The sequence below is a fragment of the Macaca nemestrina genome, chromosome 10 (assembly GCF_043159975.1).
Source record: "Macaca nemestrina isolate mMacNem1 chromosome 10, mMacNem.hap1, whole genome shotgun sequence".
NCBI lineage: Eukaryota > Metazoa > Chordata > Mammalia > Primates > Cercopithecidae > Macaca > Macaca nemestrina.
The window spans coordinates 13433025-13458564 of record NC_092134.1 but is presented as its reverse complement, the minus strand read 5'-3'; the positions used below and the strand labels follow the sequence as shown (position 1 = coordinate 13458564).

The 25540-nt window shown below is 42.7% G+C and overlaps 1 protein-coding gene across 9 annotated transcripts in view; it reads right to left on the bottom strand.

Moving 5' to 3' along the window:
* LOC105494878 (citron rho-interacting serine/threonine kinase) overlaps nt 1-25540 on the bottom strand; it is a 195409-nt gene that overhangs the window by 59001 nt on the left and 110868 nt on the right. For 6 of the 9 annotated variants that reach the window (XM_011763808.2, XM_011763815.2, XM_011763835.2 and 3 more), the window contains exons 18-23: nt 24895-25020; nt 21137-21232; nt 14802-14918; nt 12446-12555; nt 11240-11414; nt 5644-5841 (exon numbers count right to left, since the gene is read on the bottom strand). In XM_011763808.2, the coding sequence (XP_011762110.2) occupies nt 5644-5841; nt 11240-11414; nt 12446-12555; nt 14802-14918; nt 21137-21232; nt 24895-25020 (822 nt within the window). The remainder of the gene's footprint in view (nt 1-5643; nt 5842-11239; nt 11415-12445; nt 12556-14801; nt 14919-21136; nt 21233-24894; nt 25021-25540) is intronic. The other 3 variants (XM_011763857.2, XM_011763864.2, XM_011763874.2) reach the window with 1 other exon arrangement.

Here is a 25540-nt window from a genome sequence, read left to right as displayed (position 1 = left end):
CATCTGTGACCAAGCAGCAGCCTAGATCCAAGGACCACACAACCCCCTTTAGTGCATTCCATGATCGCCAAAAACCAAAGGCAAGGATTTGTCCTAGAGGAAGAATAAGGCCCTTATGTTAATAGACTCTTGGTCAGGAATCAGCACATTTTTTCCTTAAAATGCCAGATAAGGAAATTTCCTTAAAATTTCCAGAGCATTCTGTCTTGGTTAGAATTACTTAACTCTATCTTTCTAGAGCAAAAGCAGCCACAAACAATAGGTAAACAAACGGGCATGTTTGTTTCTAATGTGTTCTAATAAAACTTCATTTACAGAAAACAGGTGACAGACTAAAATTTGGCCTGTAATTTGCCAGTCTCTGCTCTAAATGACCATTTGGTGTGAAATCTCTCAAAGACAGAAACAGGAAGCTGAGAGTGGAGTTAGCTCCTTCAAAGCATAAGTGGTGACCATAAAAAAGCTCACTGGCTTATACACAGGGACAGAAGCCCTATTGTACTTTCTTAATAATAGCAAAATTTCAAATGACACAGCACCATTAAAAACTCATTTAACTCCCCCACTGGAGTCTGAAATTTCAGTCATTAATACTGATCCATTTCCATTAAAATTAACCATTATGGGGCCTTTGGATCATGTCAAGCAATCCTCTCCAAGGGTTAATATAATGAACTACAGTCATTATGGCTTTTGATTTATTACTGTTTATGAAATATAAATACAAAATGTAGAACTGACCCTGTTGTGGATGCCAGACATACAGTAAGCACTTAACTACCGAACTAGTCACAGTAATAAAATGGTAAGTCATATGCTTTATGTTTTTTTGAAATAAGTTGTAAAACAAATACACAAAAAAGCAAAAGATCATGCAATAGAATATATACATAAAGACAGCAAAACATATAAGACAAGCTTTGGATGCTCTCAATGAAATGTATGAGTGTTAATTAGATATCAGGTGCTACAGGGAATAAATACCTACACTCTTAAAAATTTATGAGGATCCCAAAGAGCTCTTGTTTACGTAGTATTCACCTACACTTGCAACATTAGAAATTAAGACTGAGATGGCCAGGCACAGTGGCTCACACCTATAATCCCAGCACTTTGGGAGGCTGAAGCAGGTGGATCACGAGATCAGGAGTTCGAGACTAGCCTGACCAACATGGTGAAACCCCATCTCTACTAAAAATTTAAAAATTAGCTTGGAACGGTGGCGCACGCCTGCAATCCCAGCTACTCAGGAGGCTGAGGCAGAAAAATTGCTTGAACCCAGGAGGTGGAGGTTTCAGTGAGCCGAGATCATGCCATTGCACTCCAGCTTGGGCAGCAGAGGGAGACTCCATCTCAGAAAAAAAAAAAATTAAGACTAAGATATTTTTCAAATATTTATTTTTTATTTCTCTTAAAATAACACTAACATTGCTTTTGCACCATCAGTGCAAATATTAACACAGTGAAAAGTGTCAAATGACATCTTAGTATTGTTAAGAAAACAGTCTGACAGCCAGGCTTAATGGCTCATGTCTGTAAATCCCAGCACTTATTTAAAAGACCAAGGCAGGCAAATTGCTTGAGCCCAGGAGTTCAAGACCAGCTTTGGAAACACGGTGAAACCTCTTCTTCACAAAAATATACAAAAGTTAACCGGGCATGTGGCATGCACCTATACTCCCAGCTACTTGGGAGGCTGAGGTGGGAGTATCACTCTTGAGCCTGGGAGTCAAGGCTGCAGTGCGCTGACATTGCACCACTGCACTCCAGCCTGGGTGACAGAGTAAGACCCTGTCTCAAAAAAAAAAAAAAAGAAAAAAACCATCTGATCTTGGGAAACCCAGGAGTCCACAGACCCACTTTAGGAACCACTAACCTAGGAGTTGGGTGGCAAAAATGTGGACTGACAGGCTGCAGCCAGTCTGGCCCTAAGACCAGAGAGATACTTTCTTTTGGAAGTATTTATGCCTTAATTTTAAGGAAAGGTACAAGAAGAAGAAAGAAGAGTAAATTACAATGTAGCCTTGAGGGAGGAAATATCTGCAGAACTGAAGAAAGGAAACAAGTGTGTAGACGTCTGACCACCTTCTGGGATCCATGGTCAGGATTCTAGAACGCTTCGGCTTCTGTGCACCTACCCCCCTTCTGGGTGAAGACAGGCACCAGGCAAGAATGTCACCTTACATGCCCCGATTTCACATCTTGGCTATCATGCCGACAGCTTACTAATTAATTAAACAGAGGGCTTGATATTTATGTACGAGAATGAGAACGTGCACTGACTCATGATTTTAACAAATCAAAGAGGATGACTTTGGGATCCCATCATCACACTATGCAGGCAGAAGGATTCCTTTCATCAGTGTCTCGAGCTTTCAACTCTTGATTATTCAACATTAGTCACTTGACAGAATCAGTAAAAAAACAGAGAAGCGAAAACACAAAACGTGTTCGTGAGGCCTGGCTGGTGTATACAGAGCACACAGCATGCCTCTTGCCTAGTGGTCCTCTTCAGAGTGATGCTTCTACCACATCACACATCGTGTGCGATAAGGTGTGCAGACTCAAATCTCTCCCTTGAGATGGAGTCTTAAATATCAAGTTCAGGTGGAAATGTCTCTTTTCCAGCAATAAGTACTGAAGTATCTTAAAAGCATGTTTGTGTTTAAATTTGATAGGATGGGTAAAGTGAAAGTGGAGAAAAGGCAAGCATTAGAAAGGGCAACAAAGGCCTCCCAGCTGCACCGCCAAGGCCCTTCAATGGAGAGCTTTAATTTAACTGTGCTCCATCTAATTCGGCCCAGGGATGGAGGCCAAACAAGGTAACTGCTCCCTTTCACAGCCTAGGAGATGGCTGCCTCTTAAAATTAAACAATAATAGCACATTTGACTATTCCCTTTTATTGATAAAACGGTCTGCTGTGAAACTCACAAATCTCCTAGGAGATCATTTGAGATCCAGCTGATTTCATCTGACTGATGCTTGTGCATGGTCTCAACTTGGGTCTCAAACAATGAGAAAGCTGAAAAGTATGGTATTTGGGGACCATTTTCTCTTTTTCTTGGAAAAGACGTTTTTCAGAACAAATTCAACTAACCCATTCAGGCAACAAACACATGGTGTCAATAACCAGGTTTATGGAACATAATCAAGGGAAGGCGGAAGGAAAAGCCCACAGCCTTGAAACTGAACGGAAGCAAATGGAAATGGCTTTTGGATTTCCGTATGATGGGTTTGCAAACAGCTGTTGGAGGAAGGCACTTCTGCCATCATTTGAAGAAGCCCTGTTTTTTCCACAGCATCTTCATCTGCAAGAGCAATAGAGCCCTAGTTTCTAAACCAAGAGAGGTTTGTTTCTTTTTTTTTTTTTTTAAGAAGATGCTTTGAGGCAGTGATCTCATCTAACTAAATTAAGTCGTGACTTGCTGCTGTGCTCAGCTTCCAGCAGCCATCAGACACAGCACATTCCAACCAGCAGCAAGAAAGGATTTAAAGGACTAATTTCCCCATAGATAAAGAGTAGTGACACGTGCTCTATTTTATGCCCTCTTCCTTCCAAACAGGGCCAGGATAAGATACACAGTCACCCCTCCTTCCCAATTCCAACGGAGCAGCAAGATAAATGTGTCCTTCTCAGCTGCTCAGAAATAAACGGATTTGAGGAATTACAGACCAATCCCCTGGGGAGAAAAGGCTAAAGACACAGCATTGGGCCCATAGCAAGGGCTTAATAAATATGGATTAAATTACTGATGGCTCTTTTTCTTTCAGAGGTTGGGTATTCATACAGGAGAAAAATATTAATATACAATGCGTTAAATATAATAGTGGTTGAAATTTACGTGCCTCCCTTTAAAAGCTAAGAAATGTTATCTGTCTCTCTCTCTCTCCACCCACCCAACTCCAGCAAGTCTATAGGCCTTGTTGGCATGAACTCTTATAGATCAACTTCATTCCTAGCTCCATCTTTTCTTCTACAGACTTATTTTTTCTTTGCCTTTTGTTTCTTATTTTGTTCTGTTTTACTGTGTTGCATCTTTTCAAATGGTTTTCAGTCCACTGTGAAACAAGACAGTATACACAAAGACACACTGTGGTTATTTTTTGCCAAAGCAAATATTGGGGGCATGATGTGGCATCATTTAACAAGTGTTCTCATAGAGACTATGGAACCTAAATGTGCAGTCAATATCTGAACTTGGTGTAAGTCCTAGAAAATCTAGGATGCACAAACATACTGGAAGCCACTATACTTGGACTGGTCCTATACAGACCCTGGCATTGTCAGATCACATTCCCAGTTTGGTTCAGATACTGGGATCCCCAAATGCAACAACAGGCAATAACTTCTAAGAATGAAACTATGTTAGATAGATAGATAGATAGATAGATAGATAGATAGATAGATAGATAGATAGATAGATAGAGATGTACATGTGCATGACATCTAGGTAAATTGTAAGCAATGAATGTACACAGCCATTCATTCTATAGAAGCAACCCCAATCAGAGAGGTTTAGAGATGTTCACTGATGGAAATGGGGACAGCATCCAAGTTGAGTCAGAATGAATAAGGTACCTATTTAGAAGGCTTATTAAAAAAACACTAAACCCAATCAGCTGTATTGTGCCTGGCCCACAGGAGAGGGCACCCTGACCAGCAGGCAGGTGTGTGCCTGTCTGCTTGGCAGGTACAATATGATACTATGAGAAATGTATGAGCTTGGTTGATACCAGCCATTAAAACTCATTTGGCCTTCTATGCTCACAGTCTAGGTCCTCCAGAGAGCCTTCCAAGACTAACAGGGTTTTCTAAGTATACTTCCCTGAATGGGAAAAAGAAAATGTGAACATTGGCCACCCAGAGTACCCTAGTCAACTTGGCAGCTGCACTTCCCCCTTAAAGTTGATAAGTTGGCATTTCACATGCCAGATTTTTGTGAGTTTTGTTATTCTGGGTCAGTCTCTGTGGGAATGATCAAATGTGGGGAAAATGGCCCCACAAAAATTCCATTTCAGACTTCTAAAAAGAACTAAGATTTAAATCCAGTAACGCCCCCGCTCCAAGTTCTACCTCCTGAGAATACTCTCCAGCTGAGTAAACTAGTCTCTCAGAAAGAGCAAGGAAGCCAGGTCCCCTTTAGAGAAAGAATCATTCAGTAGAATTTTTCCCATCCAGATCATGCCAGATGCATACAAAAGACAGGAAGCAGAACCTACAGCTTGAAAAAAAAAAAAAAGAAGTAACACAGGTGAGGTAAACCAAAACAAAAAATAAAAATATGGTAGAAAGACTACTGTAAGATATAAGATTATTATTATTATTTTAAATGATTATTGAAAACTAAAGTAGAAGACCAAGGTAAACAGACTTTGGCTGAAAACAAACTTTAAAATACAATGATGATTTTTTTTTTTTTTTAAAGAAGGAAAATACATAACCAAAGGAGGAACTTTTCAAGATACTAACTACTACTTCCAATGAAGAAGCAGCCTACGTAAGCCAATTTCCTGGCCATTGAATATCTTTGTGGATCATGTTTTCTCTCCTGGAATTTCTAAGGGTGAGCCAATATCTTCAGTGCCACACTCATTCTAGTTGAGGCCTTTAGTAACCTGAAGATGTTGCTCCCTAGACCTACCGTGAGCGCCTGGATCTCCTCTTCGGCTTCTGCTGTGGTCTCTTCCAGCTCTGTCTTTGCCTGGCGAAGCTGGCTTTCCAGGGCCGCCCGGGCAGCCTGCAGGGCTGTCAACTGTGACTCACGCTCCTGCAGGGAGAGCTGTAGCTCTGTGAGCTGGCGCTTGAGCTCCAGTTTCTGCTCCTCGTGCTCTAGACTGACCTGAGAGAGAGAGAGAGAGAGATAAACCCTTGGTTGGCCTGAACAAAAGAGAAAGTGAAGACATGATCTGCTACTCAACCTGCAGCTGAAACCTGGTCTTGGAACCACCTTCTCAGCACTCCATAGAGGAGAGGAAAATGCAACAAAATGGGCCTGACTTCCATGCATCTCCGAATTCAACAGGAGTAAGAACAGGTAAGGGCTATATCTCCTAACCACCCCTTACTTACATATATTCAAATGCCTGGGAAGACTTTAAAAGGAAAAGCCACACAGCAAGAATCACGAATGAAAATGATGACGATTACTCTTACTAGAAAAACATTTAAAGCTAAGCAGATATAAAAAACATCATATTAGTAACAAGGACATCTTTTCAATTTTATTGTAAATGGAATAACAGACTGAATTCTAGTTATTTTAAACACGCTTTCTCTGATGTGTCCTCATTAGGTAATCTGCTTTAATGTCACATTAGAAGTTAATCATTCTTCCCTCCATCTGCTCATCCATCCACCTATCTATTCAATCTTTCATCCATTCATCTAACAAAAATTTACTCAGCAATTTCTGTGGAAAATGGAATATGGAGATGAAAACAGTCTCTGCCTTCAAGTGGGGAGAAAAATGAAAAGCAACCATGACCATATATCATGGTCAAGTGCAACGGTCAGGACATGCAGGGATGTTGCAGGAATACAGCACGCGGGCAGAGGAGCTAACTCTGGATCTGTTAAATTCTGTTGAAGAATATGCAGGAGTCAAACAAGCAGGTAAGAGGAGAAAGAAAATTCCAGGCAGGGGAAGCAAGACATCCAAAGGTATGGGGGTGAGGGAGATCACGGCACATCTATAGACCTGACAAACACGGACAGTGTGGTCCTAAAGATGAATGTCAAGCAACTCAGAGATGCTGGCTGCCCTCAGAGAGCTCACTGTCTAACGGGACTGCCAAGAAGAACACACTGTGATGAGCTGTGCCCTGAAAGCCACGGGAATAAAAAGGAGACCTCCTTTTCATCAGCTTCAGAGGGTTGGAGAAGGCTCCCTAGAAAAGGTGGCACCCACATCCCACAGCCCATGGGGTGAAGAGAAGAAACACTTGCAAAACATGTAACCTGGAAAACCAACAGGATTTAGTGGTTAATTTGATGTGGGATAGAGAACAAAGGACATAAGGGAGTCAAAGATGACTCCCGGCCGGGTGCAATGGCTCACACCTGTAATCCCAGCACTTTGGGAGGCCGAGGCGGGCAGATCACGAGGTCAGGAGTTCGAGACCAGTCTGACCAGCAGGGTGAAACCCCGTCTCTACTAAAAATAACAAAAAATTAGCTGGACATGGTGGCGCACGCCTGTAGTCCCAGCTACTTGGGAGGCTGAGGCAGGAGAATCACTTGAACCTGGCAGGCAGAGGTTGCAGTGAGCTGAGACTGCACCATTGTACTCTAGCCTGGGTGACAGAGCGAGACTCTATCTCAAAAAAAAAAGAAAAAAAAGATGACTCCCACATTTCTGGACAGGCGAATTACACAAAGAATGAGACCATTGCTATGATGGAATAGGAGAGAAAGAGCCAGTTTGAGGCAAAAGATAAGAAATTCTGTCTTGACATGTTGAAATTGAGCCCCGTGGGAGACATCCAAATGGAGATGTCTAATGTCTACTAAGACAACAGGTCAGAAACTCAAAAGAAAGGTCTGGATTGGCAACCTAGATCCGGGAAGCCTTAACAAATCAGTGACAGCTGAAGCCACGGCTATTATCTCTCTCTAGTGATGATGGTGATGATGACGACGTGACAGCAGCAAATACGGTCCTCACAACACACTGGGCCCTGAATTAACTCATTTCAGTTTCAGAACAACTCACCGAAGGAGGTACTACATTACCTCCATTTTACAGATAAGCAAACTGTGGCACTGAGAGATTAGGTAACTGAGCAAATGTCACACAGCTGTAAAAAGCTATAAAAAAGGCAAGACTGACATTCAAACTCAGAAAGTCTGGCTCAAGAGTCCATGTAACATGTTGCTACATTCCTGCAACATCCCTACGTGTCCTGACCATTGCACTTGACCATGTACAGGGTAAACACTGTACCCTTCTGTCTTACTAAAACACCAGCAGTCACAGCAGGGTGGGCCTCTACTAGCAAGCCTGAAAATTCTTCTGACACCATTTGGCAAAACCAAGAGAGGCAGGTGACAGTGACTCAATAGGAAGAGCGGGAGCCGGATGCTATACAATGAAGGAAGAACCCGGGAGCCTGCATCTTTGCAACTCCACACACCTGGCTAGAGAAGAGCTAATGCTGCACACACAAAGTTGGGGGAAGGCCCAGGGTCCTTTAAGGCGGATCAAACTCCAGGTGGAGGCCTCTGCCCTCAATCTCAGTAGCAGCATGTGGCCAAAAGAAGAGGGACTGATCTCGTTATATTTAGAGCTAAACTCCAAAATTCCCAGGGAGAATATAGAGCCTGAACCTCTCGTGAAACGTTTGAAGTTTCTCCTACCATCCTTGAGGGGCTGGCTCTACTGATTCAAGTAAAAAACAACAGCTTCCCTGGGACACTTTAATAGCCCAGATGAGCTACAGCAGCAGAGCAGGCTCCTAAGAGGAACATTTGTGCAAAGGGAAGGCAAGAGACAGCCAGTCAAGGCCCCCAAGCTAGAGAAGTCCATCTGGATTGTTTAGACTCACAACCTTAAGGGCAACTCTCCCGTGATCTTGCTGTTAAACTTACAGAAGGCCGGGCGCGGTGGCTCAAGCCTGTAATCCCAGCACTTTGGGAGGCCGAGACGGGCGGATCACGAGGTCAGGAGATCGAGACCATCCTGGCTAACACGGTGAAACCCCGTCTCTACTAAAAAAAAATACAAAAAACTAGCCGGGCGCGGTGGCGGGCGCCTGTAGTCCCAACTACTCAGGAGGCTGAGGCAGGAGTGGCGTGAACCCGGGAGGCGGAGCTTGCAGTGAGCTGAGATCCGGCCACTGCACTCCAGCCTGGGTGGCAGAGCGAGACTCCGTCTCAAAAAAAAAAAAAAAAAAAAAAAAAAAACTTACAGAAGAGTAAAAGTAGTATAGCCTGGATAATAAAAGTTGAACCGTCGCCTAAGGCTTCAGGCTCATGCCTGTAATCCCAGCACTTTGGAGGCCAAGGAGGGAGGACTGCTTAAAGTCAGGTGTCCTCCTTCTGAGATATCCTGACCTAAGAAATAATAAAAGAAAAATAAATAAATAAATAAATAAATAAATAAATAAATAAATAAAGCCAGGAGCCCAAGACCAGCCTGGGCAACATAGCAAGACCCCATCACTACAAAAAATGAAAAATAAAACCAGACACTCCAGCTGACCCTAATAGAGGAGTCCACACCTTGACAACCCCTAAAAAACATGAGATAACACATTTTTACTGTCCCTTGGAGAAATGACTTCATTTTAATACTCCAAGACAAATAAAGACATGCATAAACATGAGTATTACCCAAGGCTTAGACCTCAGACCACTGTCTGCTTAACACGACCTTCCTTAAGAAAGATCATCTGCTTTTTGAAGAACTCCATCACAAATATTTGAGCAACTATTTTACATGAGACACTCTGTCTTCCCTCCCAGCCTGGGTGTCCAGCTTCCAACAACCACTCTCCTGAACTCCAGCTGTGTCTCTGCTGGTGCCAGCAAACCCTGCCGCTAGGCTGAAAGCCCTCATGTCAGGAACAGGTCTGTCTTGTCACCACTGTAGACCCAGGCTACAAATCAGCACACAGCAGGCATTTGACAAATATACAGTGACTACATAAATGTAACCTTATGGCTTCCATCAACCTCAACATGTCTACAACCCAGTTTGTTATATTTTCCTTCCCAGAACCTGGTCACTCTTTCCAGCTTCCTGGTTCTTTTGAAGAGAGCTACCTTTCATCAATCACACCTGAATTTGGTTTTGTCTTTTAATCTCCCACTGTCACTTGAGACAGACCTCTGCCACCAGCACTGGGCCACCACGGCTAAGCTCTGACTAGGTCACGGGGCTGTCATTACGTCTTGATAAAGGAGGAATTGCCCTGCTCCCATTTGACAGAGGCACACTCTGTCACACTCTCCACGGGACCCTATAAAGGAGATACATTATCACTGACATTTTACAGATGAGGAAACTGAAGCCCAGCAGAGATGAGGCAGCTTGCAGAACTAGTAAGAGGTCACAAAACCAGTAAGAAGTTGAGGTGGAATTCTAACCCAGATCCCCATGGCCCAGTCTGTTACCAGAAGGAGGGCCTGGGGTCTAATTTGTCTATTTTGAACAAAGAATTGGACAAAATGCACAAAGCAACAAAGGAACGAAACACAGGCATGAAGCAGCGAAAACAGGTATCTATGAAAGCAAGAAAGCACTCAGCAGGGTGGGAGCGGCCCCAGCAAGTGGCTCAGGACCCAGTTACAAAGTTTTCTGGGTTTTAAGTACTCCTTTTGGGGTTCCTACTGGTTACTCCTTATCTGAATAAAGGATTTGGTCTGTGGCTAATTAAAGGCTGAGGTGAACTGGCGCCCTATGCAGACGAAGGGATACTCCCTCCTTGGCCCATCCAAGGTGCTCTCCCTTTCCATCTGAGCAATGGTGGAAAGGAGAGCATTGCAGGGAGAGGAGCCTCTTCCATCTTTTGCTACTGGGGCGTGGGGAGATGGGGTGGGGGCTCGGATTTTCCTTTTGGTTCAGCTTTAGGAAGTTTGCATTAATTGGCCTTAGGTTGCCTGCCCCTAGCCCCAAGTGTTTTCCTTTTGATCCAGCTCTGGGAAGTCAGCAGGAATGGGCCTTGGGTTCCCTGCCCGCAGACCCTGGTGTCTTCTCTTTTAGAAAGCTAGCACAAATTGGCCAGGTGCAGTGGCTCACACCTGTAACCCCGACACTTTGGGAAGCTGAGGCGGGTGGATCACTTGAGGTCAGGAGTTCAAGACCAACCTGGCCAACATGGCAAAACCCTGTCTCTACAAAAATTGGCTGAGTGTGGGACCTGTAGTCCCAGCTACCCGAGAAGCTGAGGCACGAGAATTGCTTGAACCCGGGAGGCGGAGGCTGAAGTGAACCAAGATTGCACCACTGCACTCCAGCCTGGACAACAGAGCACGACTCTCTCACAAAAAAAAAAAAAAAAAAGAGGTTAGCACAAGGGCCTCAGATTCCCTGCCCCTAAAGCTTGGTGTTTTTCCTTGATTCAGCATGAATTGGCCTTAGGTTCCTTGCCTCCAGACCCTTTTCCTGCCTCAAGTCTGCCCCCTTAACCACCAAGCACAATGTCTCTTGTATACATATTGATTTGTGCTTGAAAGCTGGCTTGTTCAGAGCCCGAATTGCCCAGCAAATCCTCCCAGGAGATCACCCCCGCTCTCACCTCCCGCAGTCTTGTCTCCAGTTCCAGCAGCCGATTCTTGTCACTGTGGTCTTGGTGGCTGATCTTCTCCAGCTGCTCCTCCAGCTTTCGGTTCTGGGCCTCCAATTTCCCAGCCTGGGTCTCCAGGTAAAATTTCTGTTGCCTGAGTTCAGAAATCATCTCTTCTTGAGCCTTCCTAGTGGGGGTGGTGGGAGGATCCAAACAAAATCACAGTCTCGTTAGAGTTGAGCCTGTTTCCGCGGAAGGTAGATGGACACGGAGTGAGACATGTGTCCTCACTAAGTGGACTAGGGCCTTCCTGGGTTAGCTGTCTCCTGATCTGTCCTCATAAGCACGATCCTGGCATGATGAACGTGGGGACCATTTACTCATCACCACTCAGTGTCAGTCCCTCACATATGGGATTAAGTAATGTCCAGGGGGATGCAAGAGATACTAACATTTCACTCCTTTGACAGGCCTGTTTATTTCTTCTTTGAGTCTATGTAGGGACAGAAAGGGGCCTCCATAGATTACTGTACAAGGGCACCACAGTAACTCATGAAGGCAGGCCCTGGAGAAAAAGGAGCAACAAGGAGAAAGAGTGGTATTCCTTCTAGTTCTCTGTAGATCTTCCTCACCTCTCCAGCAAACTGCTTAGAAGTATCAAAAACTAGAACGACTCAAAGAGCCAACTAAGCTGGTTTAGATTAAGATGGGACTATTTTGGGAGATCTCTGAAGAGAGAAACCCAAGGGGGACAAAAAGTCCTGGAGATTGTAATTCTTTGGGGAAAAAGATTCAGATCAAAGTGCTCCTGGAACACAGTCCTTGCTGAACCCCAAACTTCCTTCCCAAGGGTCTAACCTAGTGACAACTAAATGGATGGCCCAACTGGACACACACAATTTCACCTCTTACTAATTACAGGACGCAAGTCTGGGGAACAAGAACTCAGCTTTCCACAAGCAAATTATAAATAACCTCATTAGAAAGAGCAAAACACTCTATAATGTGATGGTAATTGAAGGCATTTAAGAAAACCCGACTCAAAAGTGGCAGACTGAGACCACCTAAGACGGGGCAAAATGACGTATCCGAGGGCTGGGCTGAGCTACAGAAGTCATTCAATCCACTCCAGCTCCATCAGACAGAAGAAGGCAGTTTATGCCACAGGAGAGAAGACCAAAGTATAATAACGTAGGCAGTTAGAATTTGAATACTTACATGTTCCTTTGGGTAAAAAGACTGCTATTTGCTGCAAGTTTATTGGCTTCAGACAGTTCCACAATCCTCTGTTCCAGGGATCTGATCTTGGAATCCATAGCATTGATCATCTGAAACACAGGGCACCTATGAAACCTCACACACAGTTATACCAGAACAGGAGTAATAGGGGCAGTGCAGGCCAGGGTAAAAGTTTCACCTGAAATGACGGCAATTTGGCTAGAGCTAACAAGGCTCTCAACTCGTCTGTACTCTGAGGATCACAGATGGTACCACTCAAATGGATGGTACTTGGTTGTTTTTTCAGTGATGAAATCTCCCCACACTGGTTAAGTGGCTTGCATTTAAAACAGACATAAGGACCTATTCAGGAACCTAACATCCTGTGAGTAATCAAGCCTTGTTAAACCCCATCTCATCTGCATGTGACCTGGACCTGCAAGAGACTCTAACTCAAATCTGCACATTCGTATTTATCATCACCCCGAGGACTGTCATTTTCTGAGTGATTCCTTGTCACCCAGCCACTATTGCTCTAGACTCCACAGCAGGGGTCTCCAACCCCGGGGGCCACAGACCAGTACCCCATTATCGGTCTGCCACCTGTTATGAACCAGTCTGCACAGCATGAGGTGAGCAGCCAGTGAGTGAGCATTACTGCCTGAGCCCTACCTCCTATGGGATCAGTGGCATTAGATTCTCCTCGGAGTGTGAGCCCCATCATGACCTGCACAAGCGAGGGATCAAGGTTACGCACTCCTAACAAGAATCGAATGCCTCGGGCCGGGCACAGTGGCTTAGCCTGTAATTCCAGCACTTTGGGAGGCCGAGGCAGGCGGGTCACCTGAGGTCAGGAATTCGAGACCAGCCTGGCCAACATGGAGAAACGCTGTCTTTACCAAAAATACAAAAATTAGCCGGGTGCAGTGGCACATGCCTGTAATTCCAGCTACTCAGGAGGCTGAGGCAGGAGAGTGGCTTGAACTCAGGAGGTGGAGGTTGCAGTGAGCAGATATCGTGCCACTGCACTCCAGCCTGTGCGACAGAGCAAGACTCCATCTCAAAAACAAACAAACAAACAAACAAAACAAAAAAAGAATTTAATGCCTTAATGCCTGATAGTCTGAGGTGGTACAGTTTTATCTCAAAACCATCCCCCCACCCCTGTGGAAAAACTGTCTTCCACAAAACTGGTCCCTGGTGCTAAAAAGGTGGGGGACAGCTGCTCTGCAGCAAAGTTTCCCCAACTTAATGAATCATAAGAATTGGGGTGTGGGGGTACTGACTAAAAATTTAATATCCTAGGATCTTCCCTCAGAGATCCTGATGTGGGGTTGGGCGCAGTGGCTCACACCTGTAATCCCAGCACTTTGGGAGGCTGAGGTGGGCAGATCACTTGAGGTCAGGAGTTCAAGACTGGTCTGGTCAACATAGTGAAACCCTGTCTCTACTAGAAATACAAAAATGAGCCGGGTACGGTGGCACACGCCTGTCATCCCAGCTACTCGGGAGGCTGAGGCAGGAGAATCACTTGAACCTGGGAGGCAGAGGTTGCAGCGAGCTGAAATCATGCCACTGAACTCTAGCCTGGGTGACTCCATCTCAAAAAAAAAAAAAAAAAGATTCTGATATGGTAAGTCTTGGTGGGGTGCAGATAGATAAGCACCACAGGTAAACCTTAGGGGCAACAAGTTTCTGAAACGACTGCCTATGTGGATTAGAAAAGAGATAAACAGGCAAGTAAAAAGAACAGAAGTGTAGGGCAAGGAGTGGTGGCCTATAATCCCAGCACTTTGGGAGACCAAGATAGGAGGATTGCTTGAGGCCAGAAGTTTGAGACCAGCCTGGGCAACACAGCAAGATCTTGTCTCTACAGAAAACTTAAAAATTTGCTGAGCATGGGGGCACGCACCTGTAGTCCCAGCTACTTGGGAAGCTGAGGTAGAAGGATCACTTGAGCCCAGGAGTTGGAGGCTGCAGTGAGCCATGACTGCACCACCACATTGCAGCCTGGGCTTCGGAGCAAAACCCCACCTCAAAAAAAAAAAAAAAAAAAATGCAGGAAGACCAAGAGCCACTGGCCATTTTCTCAGGGGCATTTAGAAGGACAGTATTTTAGCAGATAGTAGAATCGCATGAGTTCTTGAAAAACAAAAAACGGGCCATCCATAGCCACCACCTTGGTTGCTTTTAGGAAAACAAACAGTTTCAAAGAAAGCATCCTATTACCAACAACTCCACAGGATTCAACAGAAGGAATTTCACCAGGTGAAATAGAGTCTTATCAGGGGTGTGATTCTTGGCATATTTCAAAAACCCTCCTTTGAACACTGGCTTGGCAACTCCTTCTACCTACCGCCTTCTGTTCGCTGAGAATTTTGCCCTTCTCATGGGCCTCCTCCTCGTGTCTCTGCATCATGTTCTCCAGCGTCTCCTTGTCGGCCAGGTCTTTCTTTATCTGATTGTCCAACACCTACAAAAACAAAAGAAGAAGCAAATGTTCTCAGGAGCCAAGCTGAGCAGGGAAGACTAAACGGGGACACTTGAGAAAATCTAGGAAAGAGGAGAAAAGCAGGAGAGAGGCCTGAGGTCTCCAAATTCTGGGGCAAAGAGAAGGCAAAAACTGGGAGTCCGCTTATCAACCAGGATAAGATTAAAAAGTCAAATATTACCATCCAATGGCAAGTAACACATTGACTTGAACTAAGAATTTATTTTAAAATCAGCAGCCCAAAGACCAGAGAGATATATTCAAAATGAGGCAGACTCCAGAATGAGAAGGGAGGGGGAAACAAGGTTGCTCTAGATCCAGACCTAGAGAATAAATTTCTTATAATCTGCAGATATTACCTGGGGACAACTTTTTCTTCGCCAGTACACCCGTAGTTTTCAGAATATTCCTCACTCCTAATTTATACAAATTAATTCTAGATACTCCTGGGCTGTGTGCAAGCGGGAGAGAAGCCGAAGACAGAGGAAGTCTATGTGACCAAGGATGATGCTCAGAAACAACCAGGGACAAGAGGACTGTGGCCACCAATAACGTAAGTGGACGGTCAACAGATTAAAAAGACAACATAAAAGAAAGAAAAAAAATGCCTCTTTCCCTGGTTCTTTCCTCTGATCCAACTAGGGAGAGAAAAGAAAAGACACTGGGAAAAGAAACCTTTCCCAGGGGAAGAGAGATCATGTGTTCTCAGGGCTCAGAATGCCACTGTAAGCACCTACTGTTCCCAAGAGGAAACATAAAACAGTAATGGTATCACCAATTGCCAACCTGATCTAATGTTCTTTGGGGCACACACAGCTCTACGAGTTGCCAAAACAACAAGCAAAAAGGAAGGAAAAAAGAAGACAACATCATAACATGCCCGAGCCTTTGACCACAGCCCTACGTTTCTCACCACAGAGGCTCCATTCTGCTTTTCCAAAGAACGCCAACGACATCAAGAAGGACAACAGGATCCTGGGAATAAAGCTGAAAGAGCTGGGGTCACAGATAGGGCTAAAATCTGCCTTTCCCACAATGTCTATTGTGAAAGGACTGTCACAGCTCATGGGGACATCGTCCCTAAAAAGAGCCAGTCAGCGGGGAGGGAGTCCACAGGAGAAAGAAAGGAAAGAGCAGATTTCAAAGAGGTCTTTAAACTAGAACTGACTGATGAAAAAAAATAGAATGGAAGTTGAGAGAGAAGACCAAAAGGTGGGAACAGGGTCATGAGAGAAAGGAAGAAGCTCAAAACGATACTCTCTTGGATGTCTGAGCATGATTCTAAAATTACGAGCAAGAACAGGGTAGAATCAAGGGTATGATCATAATTATTACTAAAATGGCCTGATAGAGGCTGGAACAGGAAACACAAAGCAGAACAGGCTAAAAAGAAATGGTTTCATAAAGATTCCAGTAGGGAAGAAAGATCTTTCCCTGACATTCCTCGGGATCTATAAAACAAATTTCTTTCCATCTAGAAGTTAGCAGAGACCACATAATATCTAGACCACATATGCTCTTTATTTTTTTGAGGTGCTAAAGCAATGAAATACATTTTCAGGATGGCTCTGCTCAAAATAAGACCTCAACTTTGGTCAAGAAGGATACTGATAAGAGGTAAGTATGAGCTAGAAGGGATAGGCTTCTATCAAGAATGTATGCATTAGGCCAGGCATGGTGGCTCATGCCTGTAACCACAGCACTTTGGGAGGCTGACACGGGTAGAGATCGCTTAGGGACAGAACTCTGAGACCAGCCTGGGCAACATAGCAAGACCCCATTTCTACAAAAAGTATAAAAAATAGTAATTAGCTGGGCATGGTGTTGTGCACCTGTAATCCCAGCTACTCAGGAGGATAAGATGGGAGGATTGCTTGAGCCCAGGAGTTCGAAGTCCCACTGAGCTATGATCATGCCACCGCACTCTACCCTGGGTGATGGAGTAAGAACCTGTCTCAAAACAATAAACAGATAAATAAAGGAACATATGGATCTCTCTTAGCTTTCATAGTGTTCAACTGGCAGAAAGATGAACAAGATGTATGGGGGAGAAGGGGAGCAAAACATTTATTTGAAATAAGAGATTCCACTAAAGACATCTAAATCAATTTAAGATAGAATATGGCTTTTGATAGGAACATCAATATCATCACCAAATCGTAGAATATGTTTTACAAAGGGTTAATTTCATCATGCAAAGATGCCAGTGGACTACTGTATACATTCTCATAATTTTCTAAAAATTGAAGTACTAGGGGTCACAGAAGAACACTTTGGGGTCATTTCTGGGTTGTTTCCCCATATGTCTTTCCGTGGCTCACTGCAGCCTCAACCTCCTGATCACAACCGATCCTCCCACCTCAGCCTCCCAAGTAGCTGGGACTACAGGTGTGTACCACCTGCCCGGCTAATTTTTGTATTTTTTGTAGACAAGATGAGAAGGTGTCTCACTTTGTTACACAGGCTGGTCTCGAATTCCTGGACTCAAGTGATCTGCCCACCCCGGCCCCTCAAAGTGCTGAAATTACAGATGTGAACCACCGTGCCTGGCCTCCTATATTTCTTTTACTGAAAAACAACCAAAAATAACACTGGGGTAAAAGATGCCAGGGTGGTGATGGTGATGATGCTGTGTAAGCATGTACATGTTAGATTCTCCGAGAAAGGACCACTCAACTCTTTGAGAATACCAACCAAATCAATAACAAGATCACCACAAAAATTGAAATCCCCCTTCAATGTCTGGTTGGAAAGGGGAAGTGACAATATTCAAGATATAATAAACAGCATCTGATTCTCAAGAACATAAGAATGAATTAAAGGCTTGATCCAAATCATAATGAAAATGCGATGTGATTTTAAAAGGAAATTGATGGAGTGGCAACCATTTCTAACAGCATAGTGGGCTACATGTCAGGCCAGCCCTTCTCTTGAAAATGATTAAAAATGCTAAATAAAATATAAAAAACATTTTCCCAAAAGCACCTACAAGTTGGCAAGAGAGTAAGAAATTACCAAAAACTAAGTAAAACAGAAGCAGGGAGAAGTAAGAAGGGTTTAACCTGAGGTATTTACTGAAACAAATGAACTTGAGTTTCAGTTTTTATAGCCTCAGTGGTCAAGAAAAGGCAGCAATGAGAGCCCCCGATCACCCACCAAGGTGGGCACACATTTCATCCAAGGCCTCAAAGAATTTCCATTAATAATTCTCCAAGGAAAATAAAACAGTCACCATGACAAAGAACCAAGAGAAACAACAGAGCAGAAACAGACCTTCAAATACTTCATATAGTGGAGTTGTCAGGTACAGATGATAAAATAACTATGCTCAATACATTTAAAGAAAGAAAAGTTAGGCTTGAAAATGAATGCACAGAACAGAAGATGATTGTTTTAAATAATCTAGCAAACTTGGGAATGACCCAAATAGAATGTCTAGAAGTAAAAAATATAACAACCGAAATTAAAACTCAACAGAAAATTTTAAAATTACCCAGGCATGGTGGCATGCACCTATAGTCCCAGATACTCAGGAGGCTGAGGTGGGAGGATTGCTTAAGCCCAGGTTGCAGTGAGCTATGACTGCACCACTGCACTCCAGCCTGGGTAACAGAGTGAGATCCTGTCTCAAAAAAAAAAAAAAAAGAAAGAAAGAAAAGAAAAAAACTCAGTGGAACAGCAGATTAGACACAGCTAAGAAAGAATTCACAAATTGGAAAATATGTCAGAAGAACCTACCCAAAATGTAGCACAAAGAAACAAAGAAATAGAAAATATTTTAAAAGGCTAAATTGAAGCTGATCTAACTGATGCCCAAACAAATTCTTTTTTTTTTCTTTTTTGAGACAGAGTCTCACTCTGTCGCCCAGGCTGGAGTGCAGGGGTGAAATCTCGGCTCACTGCAACCTCTCCTCACTGGGTTCAAGAGATTCTCCTGTCTCAGCCTCCCAAATAGCTGGGACTACAGGTGCACGCCACCACACCTGGATAATTATTTTTGTATTTTTAGTAGAGGCGGGGTTTCACCATGTTGGCCAGGCTGGTCTTGAACTCCTGACTTCAGGTGATCCACCCGCCTCTGCCACCCAATAGAAGCGGGATTTCACCATGTTGGCCAGGCTGGTCTTGAACTCCTGACCTCAGGTGATCCACCCGCCTCTGCCACCCAAGTGCTGGGATTACAGGCGTGAGTCACCGCACCCAACCCCAATCAAATTCTTAAAAGGAAAAGAGAGAAGGGAAAGAGACAATATTTGAGATATAATGACCACTAACTTTCTAGAGTAAATAAAAAGATATGAATCTATTCAAAAGCCTAGGAGGCCCCATCTCTACAAAAAAATATTTTTTAAATAGCCAGGTATGGTGTCATGTTGCCTATGGTCCCAGCTACTTGGGTGGCTGAGGTGGGAAGATCACCTGAGTCTACTGTGCTGAGCAAGACTGTGTCTCTAAAAAATAATAATAATAATAATAATATATATTTTAAAGTCCAGTAAATCTCAAGCAGAGTAAGATAAGTAAAAAGAAATTGACTTTTTTTTTTTTTTTTTTTTTTTTTTTTTTTTTTTTTGTTCTTTGAGACAGGGTCTCACTCTGTCCCCCAGGCTGGAGTGAAGTGGTGCAATCTCAGCTCACTGCAACCTCCACCTCCCAAGTTCAAGCAATTCTCCCATCCCAGCCTCCCAAGTAGCTGGAACTACAGGTGCGTGCCACCACACCCAGCTAGTTTTTGTATTTTTTGTAGAGACAGGAGTCTCACCAAGTTGCCCAGGCTAGTCTTAAATTCCTAGACTCAACTGATTCACCCATCTCGGCCTCCCAAAGTCCCAAAGTGCTAGGATTATAGGCATGAGCCACCACACCTAGCCAAGAAATCCACATTTGGACACTATACAGTAAGCCTCAGAAAAATTAAAGGTAAAGTAAAATTTTAAAGAAAAAGCCAAAGAAAAATCGAACTACCATATGATCCAGCAATCCCACTGCTGGAAAGGAAAGAAAAGGAAATCAGTATATCAAAGAGATATCTGCACTCCCATGTTTGCTGCAGTACTATTTAAAATAGCTAAGATTTGGAAACGACCCCCCCAAGTGTCCATCAGCGGATGAATGGATAAAGAAAATGTGGTACACGGACGCAGGGCAGGGAACAACACAAACCCTGTCGGCGGGGCTGGGGTGGGGGGAGCATCAGAAAAACAGGAAGAATAGCTAATGCATGCTGGGCTTAAGACCTAGGTGATGGGTTGATCTGTGTAGCCAGTCACCATGGCACATGTTGTTTACCTGTGTAACAAACCTGCACATCCTGAACATGTACCCCAGAACTTAAAAGTTGAAGGGAAAAAAAAAAGAAAGAAAATGTGGTACAGATACAGCAATGGAGTACTATTCAACCATAAAAAGGAATGAGATCCAGTCATTTGCAATAACATGGATGGAACTGGAGATCATTATATTAACTGAAATAAGTCAGGCACAGGAGGACAAATATCCCATATTCTCACTTATTTATGGGACCTAAAAATCAACTTAATTAAACTCATGGACATAGAGTATAGAAGGATGGTTAACAGAGGTTGGGAAGCGTAGAAGGGGTTGTAGGAAAGGTGGGGATGGTCAATGGCCACAAAAAAATAAAATGAACAAGACCTAGTATTTGAGAGTACAATAGGGTGACTATAGTCAACAGTAACTTAATTGTGTATTTTAAAATAACTTAAAGAATGTAATTGCATTATTTGTAACTCAAAGGATAAATGCTTGAGGGGAGAGGCTACCCCATTCTCTATGATGTGCTTATTTCACATTGCAGGCCTGTATCAAAACATCTCATGTACCCCACACATATATACACCTACTATGTACCCACAAAAATTAAAAATTATAAAAAGAAAAGGATTATAGAAATGATCATGGATTAAACGACAATTAGTTTAAAAATCATTTTAAAGATGAAATTGAGATAAATGATGACCACATTAAAAAAAAAAAAAAAAATAGGTTTTTTTTGGAACTTCAGATTTCCAATCCTTCACGTAAGTAACTCTCTGAAATCTCCCACCATGGAATAAGGACAGCATTCACCCCAAACAGAACTTTGGTCTAGCAAGAAGTGGCCACAAGGGCCCAGGAAGAGATGGGAGCTACATGCTACTATAAGAGGAAGGCCAGGGAAGATCAGAAAATGTCTTTACTTTAATCTTTTCCTCATAGTGCTGCTCTTTCTGTTTCAGGTGCACTTCTAGGTGCTGGGCTGAGACTTGGGCCTCCCGATGTTTCTCTTCAAGTTCCTAGACACAAAAGAAAAAACAGTCAGGTGTGCAGATGGCAGGACACCGCCAATGCACATTAGACATTCACAGGAAATATGACTTTGGTACAGGTACCACAGGTAACAGGCATCTGGTCCTCCATTACTAGCCTAAGGCTCTTGGGAAGGAAACCACCACTGTGCCTTGGCCCTGGGTTTTCCAAGTCCAAGTATTCGCACACACATACACACATAGCTGGTGGGCTGTAAGGCCTGAGACCACAAATACATCAGTGTGACAGGTCAAACAAAGGCAGCTCTTCATCTTTGCATAGAGAAATAAGAGTAACAAGGTAGTATTGGAAAGTTTAGTACAGGACAAAGCCCTGACCACTATCTTGAACCTCAGGCCATTTTCACTGTGATGACAGGCTTAAATGAGAAAAGTCATTTTAATATATGATTATGATTTTAAAAAATACGTTGTATTTTCCTCATTAACAGAATTATTGCTCAAGAACCCTAGCTAAAAAGGAAAACTAATGTTACAATCCAAGCACTTCAAGTTTTGAATGATTATTTTAACTGACACCAAGTGGTGTATGTAACTATCTGTAGATGTGCATGTGACGTGATGTTCATATGATACAATGCAAATGGGGACAAAGACAAACATACAATACACTGATAATGACATAAAAATGTACACAGACATAGTAAAGATTAGAAGAGAATCTGGAGTAATATAAATAGCCTACATTTAATGTTCTCTTAATTCTTTTATTATTAAGTGTCCAGCTTTTTTTTTTTTTTTTTTTTTTTTTTTTTAACGGAGTTTTGCTCTTGTTGCCCAGGCTGGAGTGCACTGACACGATCTTGGCTCACTGCAACCTTCGCCTCCCGGGTTCAAGCAATTCTCATATGTTTCAGTCTCCCGAGTAGCTGGGATTACAGGCATGCACCACCATGCCCGGCTAATTTTTGTATTTTTAGTAGAGACAGGGTTTCACCATGTTGGTCAGGCTGGTTTCAAACTCCTGACCTCAGGTGATCCACCCGCCTCGGCCTCCCAAAGTGCTGGGATTACAGGCATGAGCCACCATGCCTGGCCAAGTTTCTAGCTTTTAAACAAAATTGTAATTCACTTGAAAATTAGAGCAGTTCATTTGCCAATATTTTATAAACTGACCTTATAAAAGGCAGCATTCAATTCACTAAAACATTCTGTAAATGTACAGATAGCTGCATCTATATTAATTCTTATGAATCTGGACCCATCAGTTAATTACCAATACCGAGTCATTACTCCAAGTTTTCAACTCTTTATACTACTATGAAATTTTTCTTTGAAGTGGAAGCAATTATGAGGGTTTTGAAGAATGAGGAAATTATATAGGATATGTTCATAAAATGGGGGTGAAAAAGTTACTTAGAGATTCACATGCACTTAAAATGTTAGTGATTAAGCTTTTGAAATTCTAAAGTCTACAAGCATTGGATTTGCTTTGAGGGCAATTAAAGTTCAGCCTTAAGACCAGGTGCACAAGATCTCCCGCAATTCAACAGATGTGATCTTGAAGAGTTGAAAATAAACAGGATTAATAAAAACCTATTTTAAAAGGTTCTGTATGTACTTGGCTAAAGGATCTCTTGCAATAACTTCTTTTATTAAGGCCAAAGACTCTACTGTAATGAGTGTACCATTATCTGTTTTGAAAGTTCTTATCAGAATAGCAAATATTTTAAAGGCAATGACATTTGGGGATCTATGCTCAGTCATCATCATTACATAATGGTACTAAGGACCACTCTTTGCCCACGTCCTAGATACTTTGCAGCCTAAGCACAGGGTTCTTGAGCAAAAGGCACCTTCTAATAAATGAAGTCACAACCACAAAGGTACTCCGGCAGGTGGCAAGATACACTCGGACAAAGAAATCTGCTTATTTTTCCTTTATGTTAGAAATCATTTGATAATCATCTTTTTATTTTTTTTCCAGTTTCAGTCTTCATAAGATAGCACAGGAATGGAAATCAGAATCTAAAATTAGATGGAAAAAAAAAACTCAGGTATCTGACACTGACAACTTTAAGACCAAATTTCTGGTCTATTTGTGAACGGGAGTTTATAACACGTAATCCAAGAATGCAGAACTCTGTACTCCTCCATTTTAATTGTAAGTGAACCTTAGGAAGAGCAGATCTTCTACAAATCTGACTTCTTGCTCATTTGGCATTTTTTGTTGTTGTTGTCATTTTTTAAACAGATATTTTCTAGATGTATTGGATCAACTCTTCAGTCCTGTCATGCAAATACTGTTGTTTGCTGCTAAATTTCCAGCTCCTAGAACAGTGCCTGGCACATAGTAGAAGCTCATTAAATATTTGTTGAATGAATGAATGAACACATCACCATTAAACAGAGAAACACTTTGCAACCACAAGAGAGTTAACCACTTTGTTTATACCAAGCAAGGGATAGCAGCGGTGGGATCTCAGCGGGATCTGATTTTATATTCATGATAAAATTCAAACACTTGACAATAGCCAAGAGAAACTTTGATGACGGAACAAGAGAACAGAAAGGGCAGACTAACAGTCACATCTGTCTTTGTGTGCAGACATATATACAAAGACTGGGTGTCATAGCAAAACAATTTAACCCATTTTTCTTTTACCTGTTGATTCAAGAACATCCATATATTTATAAATATACACAAACAGAAATGTAAAGTTGTAAACAGTTTGATTTGGTATTAAGTATAGACCTATAAGTTGGCCACTCTGGAATTCCAACAGTTGCTGGTGACTCATTTCCCAGAAGTGATGTGAAGAGAGAGAGATGAAGTACCCTGCTCACCACCTTGCCTCCTTAGGGTGGAGAGGAATGACCAATGACTTCAGAGTCTCTCCCCAGGTGGGATAGGAATGGACTCCAAGTCATCCTTGAGTCTCAAACATGATGTCAAATTTCTGGCTGTGGGACTGAGGTCCAAGGAGAGCCCTTCAAAGGAGGTGCTGTCTTCCACCCTGGCAGGGGCAAAACGTCAACACATCTGCAAATACCATCCGAGTCTTCCTTGATCAAGTTAATTTGGTCATCAGAGCCTGAGACAGAATCAGGATGACTATAGACCCTAAAAAAAGACCTGCTATATCTAAGGAAATTGAAAAAAAAATAATAATAATAACCAACTGTAGCAGAGAAAGTGAGTGGGTGAACATGGATCTATGACAAATACTACTCCTAGCAAAACAATTCTGTATGACTAATTGCTTTCTTCTCTAAAAGCAAGAATCTGAATTTCGGTCTTAAAGTTCTAAACCCCTACAGCTTTTTAAATTGTCATTGCAAAGTTGATGGCTATTCAAAGCTCTGCTGATAGAAATATGTCAACACTCCTATAAAAATGTACTGAAAATGATAGATGCACGCTCTACTTCAGAAAAAAAAAAAAAAAGCCAGGCTGTAGCAAAAAGAGCAAAAAAATGATATTTACGGATCTGTTACCAGTGCTGAAATGTCCGTTATTTGGTTATTCATACTACTCTACGATGTGGTATATGCTGAAACCACCTCACTTAATTCATCTACTTGGAGATACCTCCCTTATTGTGGCGGTTAATTCTTCTTCTAACCCCCTTCCCTTTGCAACCTCTAACCTGTTATCTTTTAACTTTGCAACTTTCATTCCTGCTCACCAGAATTTTATCAGCCATCTGCTGGATCTGTTGGGATTTTGTCTGGATGTCATCCTTCAGTCTGTTTTCTCTACGCTCCATGGTCTCTAGTCTCTTTACCTTGTTCTCCAGAGAATGGCGACGTTCCTGTAGATCATGAATCAATCAGAGAGTTTTAATGGAGTAACCGCTATGGGCATAACACCTGCACTGAGGGAAAGAGCCCTCAAGAAGCATACACTCGAGTCAGGAAGAAAAGCCTCAGGCACCCGAAGCAACAGTAGAGAAAATAAGACTCTATAATCCAGGTACTCAGTTGTGTAGGTTACAAGAGTGCATTCATTCATTCAAATATTTACCAAGCACCTACTATCTGCAAAGTGCCACGCTAGGCATCACGGAAAATACAGAGGAAGATGGCATCATTCCTGCCCTTGGAGGAGATAAGATAAACATAAATAATCATAATATAGGTTAAGATGAGGAAGAACCATAAAGCAAAGAGGTACAAAGTGCCGCAGGAGGTTGCAGGCAGGACAGAGGACTTTTAATTGGACAGTTGAGCAGAGACATCAGAGAGGTGTGAGCTCTGGAGAGGGGTGGTATATGGTGTTCTGCAGTAGGAAGGACAGGAGAGGAGGGGGAAATGTTTCAGACGAAAGGAGAC